This window comes from Pongo pygmaeus, chromosome 6 (genome assembly GCF_028885625.2).
Source record: "Pongo pygmaeus isolate AG05252 chromosome 6, NHGRI_mPonPyg2-v2.0_pri, whole genome shotgun sequence".
Lineage (NCBI taxonomy): Eukaryota > Metazoa > Chordata > Mammalia > Primates > Hominidae > Pongo > Pongo pygmaeus.
The window spans coordinates 10377124-10393846 of NC_072379.2; the positions used below are offsets into that span (position 1 = coordinate 10377124).

Consider the following 16723-nt stretch of genomic DNA (forward strand, 5'->3'; position numbering starts at 1 on the left):
ATTTCCGTTTCCTGTATTTTATCTGGCCACCCTACCTTAAATGGATTTTCATGCCCAATGTGTCTCCAAACAGGCTGCCCCCAACTCCCTGAGCTGCCTTTATGGAAGGAGGAACAACTCTTCAGGATGCGGGTCTGTTGTGGGGGATTTCATTTGCCCAGTTTAGTTTTACTTGAATCAGTTCACAAGAACCTGCGATTAGAAAAGGCTTAAGATGGGAGGCCAAGGTGGGCAGGTCGCTTGAGCCCAGGAGTTCCAGACCAGCTGAGCAACCTGGCAAAACCCCATCCCTACAAAAAATGCAAAAATTAGCTGGGCATAGTGGTGCACACCTGTAGTCCCAGCTACTCAGGAGGTTGAGGTAGGAGGACCACCTGAGCCCAGGAAGTCGAGGTTGCAGTGAGCTGTGATTGCACCACTGCACTCCAGCCTGGACAACAGAGTGAGACCCTGTCTCAAAAAAAAAAAAAAAAAAAGAGTTAAGAAGTGACTTTAGCCAGGGTGCCTCTGTGGCTGCCACTCCCTCCTCCCCGCATTTCTTGCAAAGTACCTAGGACCAGGAATTTAAGAAGCAGTGGAGGGAGGTGGGTGGGTGAACACAGGAAACTCCGGCATTACCCGTGCGGCCCCAGGGTCTTGGGAAAAAGGAGCCCACTGGCGCCCAGAGCTGCCGCACCTTCTGCGGGTCACCTTTTTCTTTTGAACCAGAGGTCGCTGGACTCATCGCAGACAATTGACTTTTTTATTGCATTCCGCTGGGCCTCTCTCTGTCAAGCCCTGGGGAAAGATGACTTTACCACCAGCCCCCAAGCTGGAAGTGGAATTTCGGGTTTCTTAATGGGTGCGAGCCATATTCTCCTCCTCTAAAAACAGTTTCAGGACTTTCCCCACTTACCCCTCGCCTTAGTTTGGGGGCAGGAAGCAGGAGGAGATGGGGACTGTGGCTGGCGCTTCCCTCACCGCCCCTTGGGAAGGACCACACAGGCCCAAGGGGACGGGTGAATAACCGAGAACAAAGTCCTAATAAAATAGTCACTTTTATTTCTTAGCAAAACTATTTCCTCCGTGAGGGGTATTTACAACAGAGAAAGGAAAGAAGGGGTCAATTCACAGCGACTTGGAGAGGTTGGAGGGGATTGTGGGAGGCCTGAAGGGCTGGAGACAGACACACTTCACACAATTAACTGGAACTGCTTTTTCCGGTTTCGGACGGGGACGTCCCTAGAGGGACTTGATGGGGCCGGGGCCCTGCGTGTGAAGAGAACTCGCACAAACCACCCGCCCTCCTGGGCTGGCCCCCGGTCACCCGCGGGTGAGCTCTGGGAGTTCGGGCTCAGGACCCGGGAGGGAGGTCTGGCAGGTCCCGACGCAGCCCGGGGACGGGGGAAGGGCAAAGGGGCAGGGCCGGGGCGCATGCAAACACCGAGGGGGAGGCGGGCAACACGGAGGGGGGCGGTGGCGAGCGCGCGCGCGGCGGGGGCGCGCGGGGGCGGGGCCGGGGAGGGCAGTCACGGGCGCCGGAGCAGCACGTGCTCGATGTAATTCTCCAGCTCCTCCTGCTCCTGGAGCCGGCGCTCCTCCGCCTCCGCCTCCTTCTGCGCGCGCCGCGCCTGGGCCTCCCGGCCGGGATAGTGGCGCGAAGGCGGCAAGGAGTGGTGGTAGTGGCGGCGGCGCAAGGCCGAGGGCGGCTGCAGTGTCCGCGGCCGGATGTAGTTGGGGAAAGGGTGGTACGGCCCTGGCGGGTACACCTCGTCCTCCTCCCGATCCCAGGGCGGGAGCACCTCGTTCCAGTCCGGCAGCTCGTCTCGTGCGGGAGCGGGGGCGGGGGGCGGGGGCTGCGGGGAGCGGACGTGGGTGGGGGCGGGGGCGGCACGGGGGGGTGGCACGGGCTCGGGAGGGGCGTTCTTCTTCCGCTTCCGCTTCTCCTCCACCTCCTCGATGATGCTGACCACGTCGTCCGCTGGCAGGTGGAGTTTGGTGGACAGCTCAATGAGGCTGTCGATCGTCTGCGGGTCCATCTCCTCGTCGTCCTCGTCCTCCCCGCCCTCCTCTGCCCCCTCGGCCTCCTTCCGCTGGTGGCCCGGCGTCTCCTCCTGGGAGCGCTTGTCTTCGGCGCCGGCTTCCCCGTCCTCCTCCTCCGCGAACAGGAGCGCGTTCTGCCGCGCCCTCTCCGCCTCCTCCGCCTCTGCCTCCGCCTCCGCCGCCTCCTCATCCTCTTCCCCCACCCTCTCCTCCCCGCCGCGTCTCTCCTGCTCCGCCTCCTCCTCCTCCCTTGCACTCTCTCGCTCCTCCGCCGCCTCCTGCAGCCCCCGACCCCCGAGGCCGCGCTGCCGGGCCCCGCCCTGCAGCAAATACTGGAGCAGCAGGTCCGAGGCGAGGTCGGCCAGCCGCTCTTCCTGCGCCGCGGCCTGCCGCGTGGCCTCCGCCTGCCGCCGCCCGGCCTCCACCTGCGCCAGCCCTTGCTGGAGAAGGCGCTCGCCCGCCTCGGAGCCGCCCAGGAGTGCGCTCTCCGGCCGGCGCGCCTTGGGGAACGGGGCGGCCAGGCCTTGGTACGCCTTGGACAGGGGTGCCAATGCCTCGCCTAGGTGTGTTTTGGGGGAGGACACTCCTTCCCCGAACTTGTGGGTTTCGGGAAGGGGCCCGCTGTCGGGCATACGCGCCTGGAATTGCGAGGGGGCGGGGGGCGGCAGGGGCGCGCGCTCCGGGACACGCGCCTGGAACTCTCCCCAGGAAGCGCGCCATACGCGCTCTGGCCCCGGGCTCTCCAGATTCACTCGGGTCAGCGTGTGCGTGCGGGTTTCCGTCTCTGCTGCCGCCGTCTCCTGCTGGCGCTTGGCGCTACTTGGACTGAAATCTCGCAGTTCCTGGAGCAGGGACGCTAGCGCCTCGAGCTCCTCGGAGGGATCGCTCGCCTCGGGCCCATTCTCCGAAGTCTGAGGGCGAGGCGGAGCCGCGGGCTCCAGGCTCTCCGGCGCTGGGAGGGTGTGGGTCTGGCTGCGCACGGTCTCGGTCAGCAGAGCTTCAGCTGCTTCTTCCGCCGGCCCCTGCTGGGAGACGCTTGGTGCCGGGGGCGAGGCGGGGCGGTCGAGTGCCTGCAGCAGCACCGCGGCCAGCGCCCGGGGATCCACGCCCTGGAAAAGCTCTCCCTCGTCCTGCGGCTCGGAATTCCGAGCGCCTCGGACCTCTGGGGCGCTGCCATCCTTTGGCCCAGGCACTGCGTCCCCGGCTACCGGCTCTTTATGCTCAGAGCTGAGAGGAGGAGGCTGCGCCTCAGGGCGACCCGGGGGTGCTGCCCCTAACCCGTTGATCAGCAGAAGGCAGAAGAGGGCGGAAGCCGACAATCTGAGGGCTTTCATGACCAAGGGGCTGCCGGAGACTGAAAAATAGAAGGGACCAAAAAAAGAAGATTTCTGTAAGAATTCTCCTCTCTAGGTCTACGTTCCCTTCCCCCACCTTTCAGCAGGAAACCCGGGGCTTCCCTGATCCCCCAAACCTTATCCAGAAGAGGAATGCTTAGGAGCAAAGGAGGAAGATGTTGTGCCGATCTCTGGAGCCGTGTAAATGGGAAAATAACCCCCGAAGCCCTCGCTTAAACCCAGGGCCTCCTCGCCCCCTTCCCTGAGCCATCTCACTGCCATCGCCCACGTACTAAGCGGCAGCAATATGGGGGAAAAAAAAATCTCTGCTCCCTCCCCGTAGGACTCCCCGGATGGTGCGTGGGCGACTTCAGCAGCAAGAGAAAAAGCTGCGACTCCCCCGTTTACCGGGGACCCTTACCAGGGGGCTCCCCGCTGTGTTTGCAACACCCCCATCGAGAGGAGAGAGAACCCTCCCTCACACCCACGGCTGGCTGCCGAGGGTTTGAGGGACGAACAGCGGAGTATTTACCAGCTGGTGTCACGACGCGAGAGGTGGAGAGGAGGGTCGGGGCAGGGTGGGGACAGGGGAAGATCGGGACGCGTCCGCCTCGGCTCCGAGCGGTGGCCGGGGTACGAGCGACGGTCGAGGTCTGGCGTCCCGTGGGCTGGGCTCAGCTGGGTCGGCGCGGCTCCGGGCGGCTAGCTCGCTCCGGCTTCAGCACGCTGGACAGCGCCCGCGCCTCCACCGCCTTATAAAGAGGAGCGCGCGGGGTCACGTGGGCGCGCCCCGCCCCATTGACGTCAATGTTCATTCATGGGGAAGCGGGCGGCCGCCCGGAGGAGGAAGGACGCCCGACGATTGGAGGGTGCCTGCCTCTCCCGGCCTGCGCCTGCGCGCTGGGGCCTTCGGCAGAAGGGGTGTGCGCTAGCGGAGCTCCGGGAAATGAATGAATGAATGAATGAATGAAATGCTGAAGCGGGCAGGGCGGGGGGCTATGAATGAATGAAGGAGGGACGAGGAGAAAAGGATGAATGAATGAATGGGAGAATGAATGGAAGGGTGGATGCAGAGGCGCTGGAAGGTGGGAGGGTGGGTTGCAGAGCAACTTGGAGCTGCTGGATGGAGCCCGCGTTGCTGAGTGGAATAGAAAAAGGGTAGTCCCAGCGTCTGACTGGGCACCAGTGGGAGATCAGTACTGGGGAGGGGAAGGATAAAGATTCAAGAGCCGAGCAGGGGGCCGGGCTCCCCACCCCGAGACCACGCGCCCAAGGACGGCGTGAACCTGAGTGCAGAGGGACAGATCTGCACGCCTGCGGGCGCTGTCCGCGGATCGGCAGTGCGGGTGGCAGCCCCCCGACAGGGGCAGATGGGTGGATCTTGCGGTTTTGGTAATCCCATCGGGAAGGGTCCCAGTCGGAAGAGAAGGGGGAAAGAATGAGGATGTGTGTGCCTCTGGGTCGTGTCTGTTTCACGACCCGTGCTGTGTCTGGAGAAAAAGGGGTGTCTGTCCTTCTGTCCCCTGACTGCCGCTTGTGTCAAGGCCCCCCGCTGTGCCCCCTTCGGCCCATCTCTTCCCACCCTCCCCCAGTCGCTTTCCCTCCTGCCGCTCCCCTCCCCCAAGGACGTTTGGAGGGCGAGACCAGAGCAGGTGGGGAGGGGGTTGCGCAGGTGGGGGGGGTGACTCAACTCCAGCTCTCTCCACCGCTTAAAGGGAAGGTTTGAACGCGATGGGAGGGGGACCTGCAACGTCAGAGATAGCCCCTCTCTGCCACCAGCCCCTTCGACCGTATCTCCTGCCAGAGAGGTTGGGGCTGGGGGCTTGGACAGCTAGAGGTTCCGGGGGTGGGGGGCGATGACGCACAGATTTGCGCAAAGAGAATCCATCAGCGAGCTGGGTCCGGTGAAGGGAGACCAGCCGTGGGCGGGGGTGGGGGGGAGGACGGAAATGGGGAGGGGGCAGGGGAGAGGAGAGGGTGGCAAGGGGGGCAGCCACTGCAGGAATGAAGGGGAGGGAGGGAGGAAGCCTGGAGGGGGCTGCGGTGCTGGCAGAGAGCGGTGCGGGGGCGTGGGCAGGGAAGGGGGGAATGACAATGACACACGCTAGACACACACGAACTGCGGACACAGGGGTGCTCGTGGGCACACGCAGGGCACCCGCACCCTGAGACTCTGGAAACCGAGGTCAGGGCTGTCTGTCAGGGTCTTAGAGACTCTTTCAGAAACGGTCCTCGCCCCCCTCCTCACCTCTTCCTGGCACTGACCCTCCTTCTAACCTCCCCCTCCCTACACACACACTCACGTGCTTTCTCTCTATAACCAGCAGTGGCTTCTCGCTTCCATCAGTGGCTCGACTTTCCCAGAAGAAAGCCCATCAGCTCTGCGGGGAAAGAAATGGGGAGGAGTGGAGAGGGAGAAAAGAGAGAAGAGATGGGGGCAGGGGAGGAGGAAGGAATGAAGGGATCTGGAACAGGTAGAAGGAGCAGGCTAAAGGAGAAAAAAAAAAACTGAGAACCAAGGTAACAGTGGAGATTCCAAAGAAAGGAGGGAAAAGAGGGGGTAGGAGACCCCGAGGCAATGCCTCCCATCCCCACGCACAACTAACCACGGCCTCCCCTTCTTCCTCTCCCCGCCCCCCATCTCCCCTTCATCTTCCCAGCCTGGATACAGAGAGCAGTGGGATGGGGAGGGGGTCACGTTACCTTCCTGAGGAGGATGAATCAGAGAGAGATGGCTCAGACATCTGGAGAGGGGGAGGGGAAGCCATCCAAGGGAGAAGGGGGGGGGGGAGGGAGCCAAGGGGGCTGACTGAGTGGCTGATGGGGATTAGAGACCAAGTTGCAAGATGAGAGGAGACAGGCACCTGGAGAAACTGTATTTGCCTGTGGGCGTGTGTATGCACACACACCTGCGTGTACATGTACATGGCTTGTGCATGTGTGTTTATGTGTGTATGGAGGTGAAGGAGATAAATGGCCGGGGCCGGGAGAAAAAGAAAGGGAATGGAGGGAAGCAATTGTGTATTTAATCAGATCAAGAGTGGTTGGGCATGGAAGTGTTTCCAATTTAACTATGTGATGTTCTATTCCAGCCTGTGTGGCTGTGTTTGTGTTTGCTTCCAGGTGTGGCTGTGTGTGCACGCGAGCGTGTGTGTTGGGTTTTTTTTTTTTTTTTAATCTCTTCTGCATGCCTGTATGCCCATGCAGTTTGGAGTCTTTGAGCACACCCAGTTCTGGGCATCCGCTGGCGTCCAAAAAGTGTGCCTGGCTTGGTGGTACACAACAATGTGTGTGTAAGCACACACATGCCCCCACTCCACATCCCTCCCTTCCTCCACTTAAGCTCACAAGCCCAGCAGAGTTTCTCAGAAATCAGCATCCCCAAGGCTCTAGTCGTCCTGTCGTGAGGGAGCGGGGTGGATATGAATGCCTGGGGCACCAAAGGCTTGGAGATTCCACAATCTGGGTCTTGACTCTGTCTGCATGGTCTCTGGACTCCATCTGTTTCTGCCTCTCTCCATCCCAGTTCCCTACCTGGGTCAGCTCATTCACACACTACTCCCCTCTACTGGGGGTGAGCTGTGCCCTTCATACCCTGCTGCCTCTAGGGGCTTCTGGACTGGGCACAGGTTCTTGGGATGGGGAAAGGAGGGAGATAGTAGAAAAAGAAAGAGAACTGAAGAGACTGGGAGAGACAGAGTGCTGGAAAAGGCAGAGCCGATATGGGAACCTAGTTGGGGATGCCTGGTATTGGCTCTGACTTGTTTGTGTGAATCCATCACCTCTCTTTGTATTTGTTTCTGAATCTCCCTCCAAGAGGGTAGCTGGAGAAGATGGGGTCCAGCATCGTAGGGTTCCAAGCTGAAGATTTGGAAAACCAGGAGAGTGGGGAAGAGCACTGGGTCTTTTCCCTGAGAAGGTCTGGGAGAGAAAGAGAGAGCAGGGGCTTGTGGACCCCGAAGCTCACCGTTCCCCTCTTCTCCTCCCCCTCCCCCCAACCGGTGACTCACCTCTGCAGCCTTTAACTGCGTCAGCCATGGTGGAGGGGCAGGCAGGGAGGGGACACTATGAGAGGGGAAGGGGTCTCCACTTTGAACTTACAGAAGATGCTGAAGGCCCCCTGAAAATTACCCCATTTAGAACACACTCTTCCCCTATCCCCTCCCCATCCCAGAGCTGGGGAGTCCTGGGGAAGGGACTGAGGGGTGGGCTGGGGGCTACGGGAGGGTCTGGAATGATGAGTGATGGGAAGGGGGTGCCCACCCTGATTTTTAGTCCCGAGGTCCCATTCGCCCTCAGACCCCCACCCACTCCTGATTGGGGGAGGGGAGACCCAGCAAGCGGGGGAGGGCAACGCCGCAGAGATGAGTCACGAAGAAAGAGAGAGAAAGAGACAGAGATGGGGAGAGACACGAAGAGAGACCCACTGAAGAGACTCACACACACACACACACACACTCAAATACACGCACAGACACACACACACCATCAAGGTGGTATCCACCAAGAGAAAGAAAACCACTTCTGTCATCCTGAACCAGCCTCCTTCAACTTCCACTTGTCACACACATAACATACTGTCCTACAGAATCACACTGAGATGCGGAGACACACCCACTTACACAAACATAATGTCACACCTAGCCTAGCAGTTACCCAGACCTAGGCTGGAGATGTGTGCAGGGCAATGGAGATGTGCTCTAAGTGTTCTCATTCATTCCTTTTACCAGGTGGAGGGAGGGGCGCCAAAACCCTCAAGGAATGCGACTTCAGAAATCCAAGACGCGGTTGCAGGTTCTCACAGGCTGCGCTGTGCACACTCGACAATACACACAAGTCGCCTGCCTCCCCGTCCACACGTACATAGTAACATATCAAGCATCGTCCTCATCAAAAAAGAAAAACAGAAAAGAAACCACTTGAGGTACCTGATTCTGAGGTACACCAGGCACGTTGTCCCGAATCCATCCCACCCAGACACCCCCTGACTCGTACACACATGTACAGAAACGCAGACACACAAAGACGCCCACGGACACACTCACACGGACGAAAACCACCTTGTGCTGCCTCTCCCGCGTCCGCGCACGTCCTGGCGCCCCCGTGTGTTACTTTGGGGGATCGCAGTCTCCGCCGATCCAGAGCAGGCTCCGCGGGGGCGGTGCCCAGGCTCTCTCCACCTCCTCCACCCACCACGGGTTGCCCACCTAGAAAAGGGGAAAGCGAGCGCGGCTGGCCACGGGCGAGTCTGGAATTGGGGGCTAGATGCCTGGATCCTGGCTGATGGAAGCTGGTCTTGGATGCCAAGTGGGACTTGGGAGAAGAACTCACAGAATTTGGGTAGCAGCCGACTCCCAGGTCCAGGGAAAAGCAAGGCCCGGGGCGAGTCAGGAGGCCGTGCTGCTGCCCACCTCGGTCCTGAGCAGCGGCTTCTTTCCTCCGCTTGGCAGGGATGGGGTAGGGGCGCACAGCCAGCAGCCCTCCTCAGAACCCCTCTCCACCTTCCCCCTCTCCCCGGGAAGTCATTAGCCCCATTGCCACAGGGCTTAGAGATCCTCTCTGATACAGGCTGCTGGGGAAAGGGGAAGATAATGTGTCTCATTTCTCCCCACTGGGAAGTGAAACAGACACAGAGGGTGGCCAAAAGGTCCATTTTATTGTCATACAATCGTGGTCACTGTGACAAGGAGGGTGGCAGCGTGGCCAGGCACAGGAAGCAGCCAAGGAGAGCAGCACAGTAGCAAAACCAGAGCTGGGGAAAGTGGCGAAGCGGCGGCTGCCCCCACCCCCCACCTTGTCCACATTCTTCCACCAGCTGGTGTCCACCTCTGCCCACATCTCGGATCCCATCCCCAGCGAACCCGAACTCACTGTCAACATTCTCCTAGCAACTATGCATTGCCCAACAAGAAGCTCGAGCTAACATCATCACACAGAGTGAAGTTCTAGGTCATGCTCTAGGCTTGGGACACCCGGGTTCTATTCGCTGGGAGGCTTCTAGCTACTTTGAATGACTTAGAAGTCACTTTGATCTTTCCCAGCCTTCTGTTTTCTCCCTCTGCCTTTGATGTGGGGAACCAGTATTGGAGACAGCGCTGTGCAGATGCAGCTGTTACTACTTGCAATTAAATAGAAGACTCTCAAAGTTCTAAAAGCATAAATGATCCAGAGAAGGGGAGTGGTGTCCAGAAATACCAGGAGGTGGGAATTCCAGTTGCACTAGAAGGCGGCCTGGTTGGAACCAGGAGACAGCCCCTATGCCAGGCTGAGGGACCTGCCCTCCACTGTACCAAACTCTCCAGCTAGAACCACACCACACACACACACCCCACCCCGGCTCGGGTGAGCTGGGGCACGGGGGAGCCTGCGAAATAGCAACGTTGTGCAAAGCTGGAGGAAACCCCAGTGAGAGAGGCAGGCTCAGAAAGTGCATCGCCAGGTGAACAAGGACCCAAATGGGGGAGCATTCTAAATACATTTCATTTTACAGTATCTCTCTCTCTCTCTCTCTCTCTCTCTCTGGATTGCACACTGGGCTGGTGATGGGAAGGAAAACAGGGACAGAAAAATGGGCACTGCGGTGTTAAGCGTCGTAGAGCTCCAGAGAGGATGAGGATGAGGAGCTAGAGAGAAGTGGAGAGAGGGCACTGATCTCTGGCACTAGAGGCTTGAGCAGGGGGAGGGGGTTGGGGTGGGGAGGGCAGTGCAGGGCCAGTTTTTAGGGCTTTAGGAAGGGCAGGAGGAAGAAAGGAAACGCGGATTGGGCGGCTGCGCTCGGGAACGAGGCTGGGCATCCCACACACTTCTGAGTGCTTCCACCCACGAGGGGGCAGAAGGGAGAAGCCAGGAAAGGGGGAGTTCACGCCCGGGCTGAGGTGATGGAGAAGGAAGGAAGGACTCTGAAGCCTCTGCGGGGACCAGTTCTTTGGAAAAAGAGAGGGTGGATAACAGCAGCTCAAGGCCCCCACCCCCACCCCCCACCCAATAGTCCGCAAGTTCAGGTCAGGGAATGGGCAATGGTGTTTGGGGGAGCTAGAGGCAAGATAGTAAGGGGAAAAGGGACAGAGTGGGGGGACCTGCGCCGGTAAGGACAGGAGGGCAGGAGTCAGAGGGGACTTCCCAGGAGACGCAGCGTCGGAAATGGCAGGAAAGAGGCTGGCTGGGGAAACTGCGGAAGGGGGTGGGTCTTTTTCCCCCTCCCCGCCAGAGGAGAGGCCTCAGATGTCGGCCTCCAGCAGGTACTGTTCAGTATAACCCTTCACCAGCTCCAGCCCCAGCCCGGCCTGGCAGAAGTCAGCCAGCTGTGACCACAGCTGGGGCTCCAGGAAGAGCTGGCACATGACGTTGAGGCCGGCGAGGCGCGGGGCCTGGCGCTGCAGGTGCCACAGCAGCTGGCTCTGCACCTGCGCGCCGTCGCTACCGAAGGCGTCGATGTTGAGATAGCGCCAAGTGCCGTCCCCTCCGTGCGGGATGGGGAAGGGGCGCGTGCACAGCGTGAGCACGCGCGGGCGCGCGCGGCTGTCCACGCGCCACTCCAGGCCCTTGGCCGCCAGCAGGCGCAGGTTGCTTTCGCTCGGCCGGTAGGGCTGCCAGTCCTGGATGATGGTCCCGCCCGGAAGCACGTCGCGCTGCACGGAGGGCGACAGCAGGAGGCGTGCCACGTCGCCGCCTGCCTCGGACACGGCCTCGGTGGGCAGCGGCGAGAAGGTGCCAGAGGTCCGCAGCGCCGCCAGCCGCGCGCCCAGCCGGGCCAGCAGCGCGGACGCGTTGAATCGGACCAAAAGGATGCCCTGCGGGGGGCACGAGTGAGCGCGGGGTGGGGCGCGGCAGGGCTGGCGAGCCCGGCGCCTCTCGGCAGGCATCTTCACTCCCGCGTTCACGCCCACGGGCTCCCACCTGGGTCCCTCTGGAGGAGCGACCTTGAGTGCTCCGGGCCGAGTGGGGTATGGGAAAGTCTGGGTTTCAAGGGTAGCAGACAGGGACCAGGGGCACGGGCTCCCAGTACGTGGATTCCCAAGAAGAGATGGGATCACTATGGAGTAGCCAGGGAACCGAGGGTGCGGGTCCCCGGGTCTCCAGGGACGTGAAAGCCAGGGAGGCCGATCAGTTAGTAGGATTGGGGAGGCGCAGAGGACAAAGGCTCAGAGGAGAAGGCTTGGGTCCCTGAACAGAGGCAGGATCCTAGGGGAGGCAGGGTCCCCGAAGTTGGGAAGTAAGGACTAGGGTTTCAGGCTGGGAGTCGGGAGTTTGACTTCCCCTGGGTCAAAGGGTCTGGTAAGGACTGGGAGTCCCAGGGCAAGGCTCATGGGCCGCGCCACTCGGTAAAGCCCAGAGAGAGAGCAAGCCCGTGTTCTGCTGGGTGTGGGGAGGGTCTCTCCGTATGCCCCAGCAGAGAGGCCCAACCATCCGAGCTCCCCGTCCTTCTCACCTGCTTGGTGATTAGGCGGTATTTCTTCAGCTCCCGGGGGCCCAGCTGGTCGTCCCGGGTGAGCCGTGCCACCTTGACCCCCGGGTGCTGTCGCTTGACCAGCTGCGAGCAGAAGCGCTGCAGCAGCCCGGCCACGCCCTTCCCGCGCTCCCAGGGCGCCACGCGCAGCCCCTCCACCAGCGCCGTCTCCCCGGCGTCGATCACGTTCACCGACTCCAGCGCGATCTGCGGACCGAGGCCGTTAGCGCGGGGCCCTCCCCGCCTCCGCCCCTGCCAGGGCTGTCGGCTCACTGGGCTCTCCTCTTCCCGTACGCTGAGCACTCCGCGTCACCACCCGGGCACCAGGCCAGGCCTGGGGTGGCACGGCACTTGGGCCTCAGATTACAGAGCCGGCAGAACTGTCATTCGCCGGGGCTTCGTCCACTTTTTTTTTTTTAATTTAGGACAGGGTCTCCTCACCCAGGCTGGAGCGCAGTGGTGCAATCACAGCTCACTGCAGCCTCAAACTCCTGAGCTCAAGCGATCCCCCCCACCCCCAAGCCTTCCTAGTAGCTGGGACCACAGGCACGCACCCCTACTCTCGGCTTTTTATTTATTTTTATTTTTTAGAGACAGGGGTCTCGCATGTTGCCCAGGCTGGTCTGGAACTCCTAGCCTCAAGTGATCCTCCTGCCTCGGCCTCCCAAAGAGCTGGGGTTACAGGCGTGAGCCGACGCGCCCGGCCCCTTCCACCTCTTGAGATGCTCCAGCTCCGAGTGTGTCAAGTTCCGGACCGCTCGCCACGCCCCTTCCTTGGCTCCTCCCCCGGGAGTTTGCCACGCCCCATTTCCTCTTAGCTCCTCCCCCAGCCCAACTCTAAGCTCTTCCTGCTCCCACCCCAGCCTCCCCTCTCTCTCCTGCTCTCCACCTCTTTTGCTTTTACCCCCAGAAACTCCTCCAATGGATCCTCAAACTTTCAAGCGCTCACCTGTCCCTCTGGTCCCTCTGCTTTAGGAGTCCTCCCCCCACCACCCTCACTGACATAGCCCCTGGATCCGCACTGCACGCCCTGCGCTTTGGTCCCAAAGCAGGCTCTATTTCCTCAGCATCCGGACGAAGATTGGGGAGAAGCTCTCATCCTCCTCTTCCTAAGATCCACGCACCCGCAGGTGGCTTCACCCCATGTCACCTGGGCCCTGCCCCCGGGCTCACCACGCCTCCGTTGCGCTTGGCCAGCACCACCGTGCGGTCGGGGTCCCGGAGCCAGCTGTGGTAGCGGCTAGGAAGGTAGTCCAGGCCGCCGTAGATGCCCCCCGAGATGGCCAGCACTTCCTCAAACTCCCGTTCCGTGGCCACCACGAAGTCCAATGGCTCGGCCTCAGCCTCAGGCCCCGATCCTGACCCAGGATCGGCCCCCGACAACTCGGCCTTGGCCTCAGGCCCTGACTCGGCCCCCAGGGGCTCAGCCTCAGCCTCAGGCCCCGATCCCGACCTGGGCTCAGCCTCCACCTCCTGCGGCCGGGTTTCAGAGCTTGGCTCTGCATCTCGGGCAGTCTCCTTCTCCGGCTTAGGGACCTCTGAGGTGGCTGTGCCACAGCTGGCTTCCAGCTTCATGACTCTGCAGAAAAAAACAGAATTCAGCACCTGGATCAGCCCCTTTGTTTCCACATCTGGGCCCCTGCACACAAACGGTCCTAATGCCCCTGCCTACACAAATATCCTTTCTTTTTCTTTTCTTTTCTTTTACTTATTTATTTATTTTTATTTTATTTATTTATTTATTTATTTTTTGAGACGGAGTCTCGTTCTGCCGCCCAGGCTGGAGAGCAGTGGCGCGATCTCGGCTCACTGCAACCTCTGCCTCCCGGCTTCAAACTATTCTCCTGCCTTCACCTCCTGAGTTGCTGGGACTACAGGCACGGGCCACCATGCCTGGCTAATTTTTGTATTTTTAGTAGAGAAAGAGTTTCACCATGTTGTCCAGGCTGATCTTGAATTCCTGACTTCAGGTGATCCTCCCACCTCAGCTTCCCAAAGTGCTAGGATTACAGGTGAAAGGCACCACATTGGCCCCTTTCTTCATTTCTTCTTCTTCTTTTTTTAATACAGATAGTGATCTCACTACGTTGCCCAGGCTGGTCTCGAACTCCTGGGTTCGAGATCCTCCTACCTTGGCCTCCCAAAGTGCTGGGATTACAGGTGTGAGCCACTGTACCTGGCCCACACCCTTTCTTTTCTGCTGTCCACATAGACCCTGGGAGTGGAGGGCTCCCAGCTCCCTCCCTCTTTCCACCAGCTTCCAGAAATCTCAGCTCTACCCACTCCACTCTTATAGGATGCTCCCTAACAGTCAGAAACTTAGAACCCTGTGAGATCCCCATAGACCAGCCCCAGATCCAGGAACCCAGGCAAAAGAAAAAAGACACTTGGGGGTAGTTTAAAAAAAAAAAAAAAAAGAAGGCCGGGCACGGAAACTCATGCCTGTACTCCCAGCACTTTTGGGAGGCCAAGGCAGGCGGATTGGTTGAGTCATGGAGTTTAAGAACAGCCTGGGCAATATAGTGAGACTCTGTCTCTACAAAAAATACAAAAAATTAGCCGGGCATGGTGGTGCAGTGGGCCTGTAGTCCCAGCTGCTCTGAGGCTGAAGTGGGAGGATCGTTTGAGCCAAGGAGACAAAGGTTGCAGTGAGCCGTGATCACACCACCGCACTCCAGCCTGTGTGACAGAGAGAGAACCTGTGTCCAAAAAAAAAAAAAAAAAAAAAAGAGGTACACTCCTTCAAGGATCCCATCACCTCTCTAAGACCTCTGCAAGGACAACATGAGAAAGAAACTCCCACTGTCACCCCCCGGTCCACAAGAAAGTTCCCAGAGAACAGTGGAGGATTCACCCTCACCCCATTTCCTGCCACTACCAGCTACAATCCCAGCCAGGGCAAAGGGGAAGGGTGTAGACCCCAAATATCCTCCATATTGCTGCCCCAGTTCCCCGTCCCCCCACCTCCACCTCTTGACATACGCATTCAAATATAAGCAAGATAGATAGCTCCACTAGAAAATGTCAAGCCAGCCCAGCACGGCAGCTCAGCCGAGGCGGGTAGATCACCTGAAGTCAGGAGTTCGAGACCAGCCTGGCCAGCATGACGAAACCCCATCTCTACCAAAAATACAAAAATTAGCCAAGCATGGTGGTGGACGCCTGTAATCCCAGCTACTAGGGAGGCTGAGGCACAAGAGTCACTTGAACCCGGGAGGTGGAGGTTGTAGTGAGCCTGAGCCGAGGTTGAGCCACTGCACTCCAGCCTGGGCAACAGAGTGAGACTCTGTCTCAAGAAAAAAAGAAGAAGAAGAAGAAAATGTCAAGCCATTCTTTCCAAGCCAGTCAACACCCCCCACCCCCGCCCCTTTCCTTCCTTCTGCCCCCTTCCCCATACGGAGACTTGGGCTCTGTCCACTCCAGGACTAGGAACCGTTTGAAAAGTGTTCTGTTGGAGCTCCACCAAAATGAAAGAGAAAGCCCCCTATCCAAGTCCCAGCAACTTCTATTTCTGGGCCTGTCTCTTCCAGATCAGCCAAATCAACCAATCAAATCCCCCCTCACTCTTTCAGCCAATTATAATGCTCACCTCAGATAACCTACATTAAGCCTCATTAACCAACATCCCAAGGGCACACAGACCAGCTACTCTGTGGGGGTGACATTGACTTATTGACTTAACTGGAATTTTTTTTTTTTTTTTTTTTTTTTTTTTACAAAAGTCTGACCTAGGTTTGGGGAAGGTTGACCAGCAGTGGGACCAAGGAGTGGTTTGCACTTCCAAGCCATACACAGAGCTTGCCTAAATGCAGTATGCTTGCTATACAAACCAAGCTTCAAGACAAGAGTTCCATCTCCTTCTTTGTTTTCTGATTCTTTTTCATCTGATTCCAACACCTGGAGATTACCTGGATATGGAGCCAGAATTATCAGAGGAGAGGAGGAAGACAGGCTCAGAGGATTTAGATGCCCTGCTGGGGCCATTAGAGACCATCAGGTTCAACCCATTCTTTTCACAATCAAGGAGATTAAGAGCCTTGCCCGAGGTGACTCAGTCTGGGCAGAGCCAGGCTAAAAGTTAAGTTTCCTTGGCTTCCAGGCCAGGGGGGGAAGACCTCTTATTATTATTGTTGTTGCTTTTTTGTTTATTTTATTTTATTCTTTTGAGTCAGGGTCTCGCTCTGTCACCCAGGCTGGAGTGCAATGGCATCATCATAGCTCACTGCAGCCTCAACCTCCTGGGCTCAAGCGATCCTCCCACCTTAGCCTCCCGAGTAGCTAGGACTACAGGCGTGTGCCACCACACCTGGCTACTTTTTAAAATGTTTAATTTTTTGTAGAGATGGAGGTCCCACTATTTTGCCCAGGCTGGTCTTGAACTCCTGGGCTCAAGTGATCCTCCCACCTCCACTTCCCAAAGTGCTGGGATACCATGCCCAGCCAAGATCTGTTGTTAGTGTATCTGGATCTCTGAACCCAGCCTGAGGAGCAAGGAGGGGAACTACTGGGTCCTTGAACAGGAGTTGAAGGGCCCAGGTGGGATAAGCTGATGAAGAACCAGAGATGCGGTTGCTAGGAACTCCCTCACTGTCTGGCCCACACTGTCAGCAATCCCTATGCTAACACATCAGCCTCCATGCCTGGAACCAGCCCAAGCCCCAGACCTCTTGCACCACGCTCTGAGGATAATGGGTCCCAAAGAAGAGCAAGTTAGCTCCTGACTCCATCTGCAGCTCCAGGCAACATGAACCAGCTGTTCATGGGTCCCAGGAAAATGCAAACTAGTGGTTCAGTGGTGCTTCCAGCAATACCCTCACTACCCGCAAAGGTGAGAAGTTGTGAGCAACCGGTAGACTGGAACCCACCTGACTCATTCAAGACATTTGGCTCCAGTCTCCTTCCCTTGCTTACAGTGGGGAGA

At 58.6% G+C, this 16723-nt stretch overlaps 2 protein-coding genes across 4 annotated transcripts; both read right to left on the bottom strand.

Moving 5' to 3' along the window:
• Nucleotides 1-1018: 1018 nt before the first annotated feature.
• Nucleotides 1019-6012, bottom strand: VGF (VGF nerve growth factor inducible). 3 transcript variants are annotated; one of them, XM_054496437.2, is made up of 4 exons: nt 5963-6012; nt 5660-5737; nt 3889-4108; nt 1019-3376 (listed from the first exon to the last, which is right to left on the bottom strand). In XM_054496437.2, exon 4 carries the CDS (start codon nt 3354-3356, stop codon nt 1509-1511), a length of 1848 nt encoding a protein of 615 aa, XP_054352412.1. In that variant the 5' UTR covers nt 3357-3376; nt 3889-4108; nt 5660-5737; nt 5963-6012; the 3' UTR covers nt 1019-1508. The 3 variants fall into 3 exon arrangements, with proteins under 3 accessions (XP_054352412.1, XP_054352413.1, XP_054352414.1); XM_054496438.2 differs by lacking the exon at nt 5963-6012 and having other exon boundaries at nt 5660-5801; XM_054496439.2 differs by lacking the exons at nt 3889-4108; nt 5660-5737; nt 5963-6012 and adding an exon at nt 3494-3604.
• A 2981-nt stretch (nt 6013-8993) lies between these two features.
• On the bottom strand, nt 8994-13377 carry NAT16 (N-acetyltransferase 16 (putative)). Its single transcript, XM_063667135.1, has 3 exons — nt 12976-13377; nt 11785-12009; nt 8994-11146 (listed from the first exon to the last, which is right to left on the bottom strand). The coding sequence occupies exons 1-3, from the start codon at nt 13375-13377 to the stop codon at nt 10574-10576; spliced, it is 1200 nt and encodes a 399-aa protein (XP_063523205.1). The 3' UTR covers nt 8994-10573.
• Nucleotides 13378-16723: the final 3346 nt, after the last annotated feature.

Excerpts from the sequence above, each read along its gene's own strand:
- VGF (XM_054496437.2), bottom strand. The coding sequence starts at position 3,356 with ATGAAAGCCCTCAGATTGTCGGCTTCCGCCCTCTTCTGCCTTCTGCTG.
- NAT16 (XM_063667135.1), bottom strand. The coding sequence starts at position 13,377 with ATGAAGCTGGAAGCCAGCTGTGGCACAGCCACCTCAGAGGTCCCTAAG. Across the intron at positions 12,010-12,975 it reads CCAAGCGCAACGGAGGCGTG|ATCGCGCTGGAGTCGGTGAA; the intron begins GTGAGCCCGGGG and ends CTCGGTCCGCAG. Across the intron at positions 11,147-11,784 it reads ACCGCCTAATCACCAAGCAG|GGCATCCTTTTGGTCCGATT; the intron begins GTGAGAAGGACG and ends TGCCCCCCGCAG.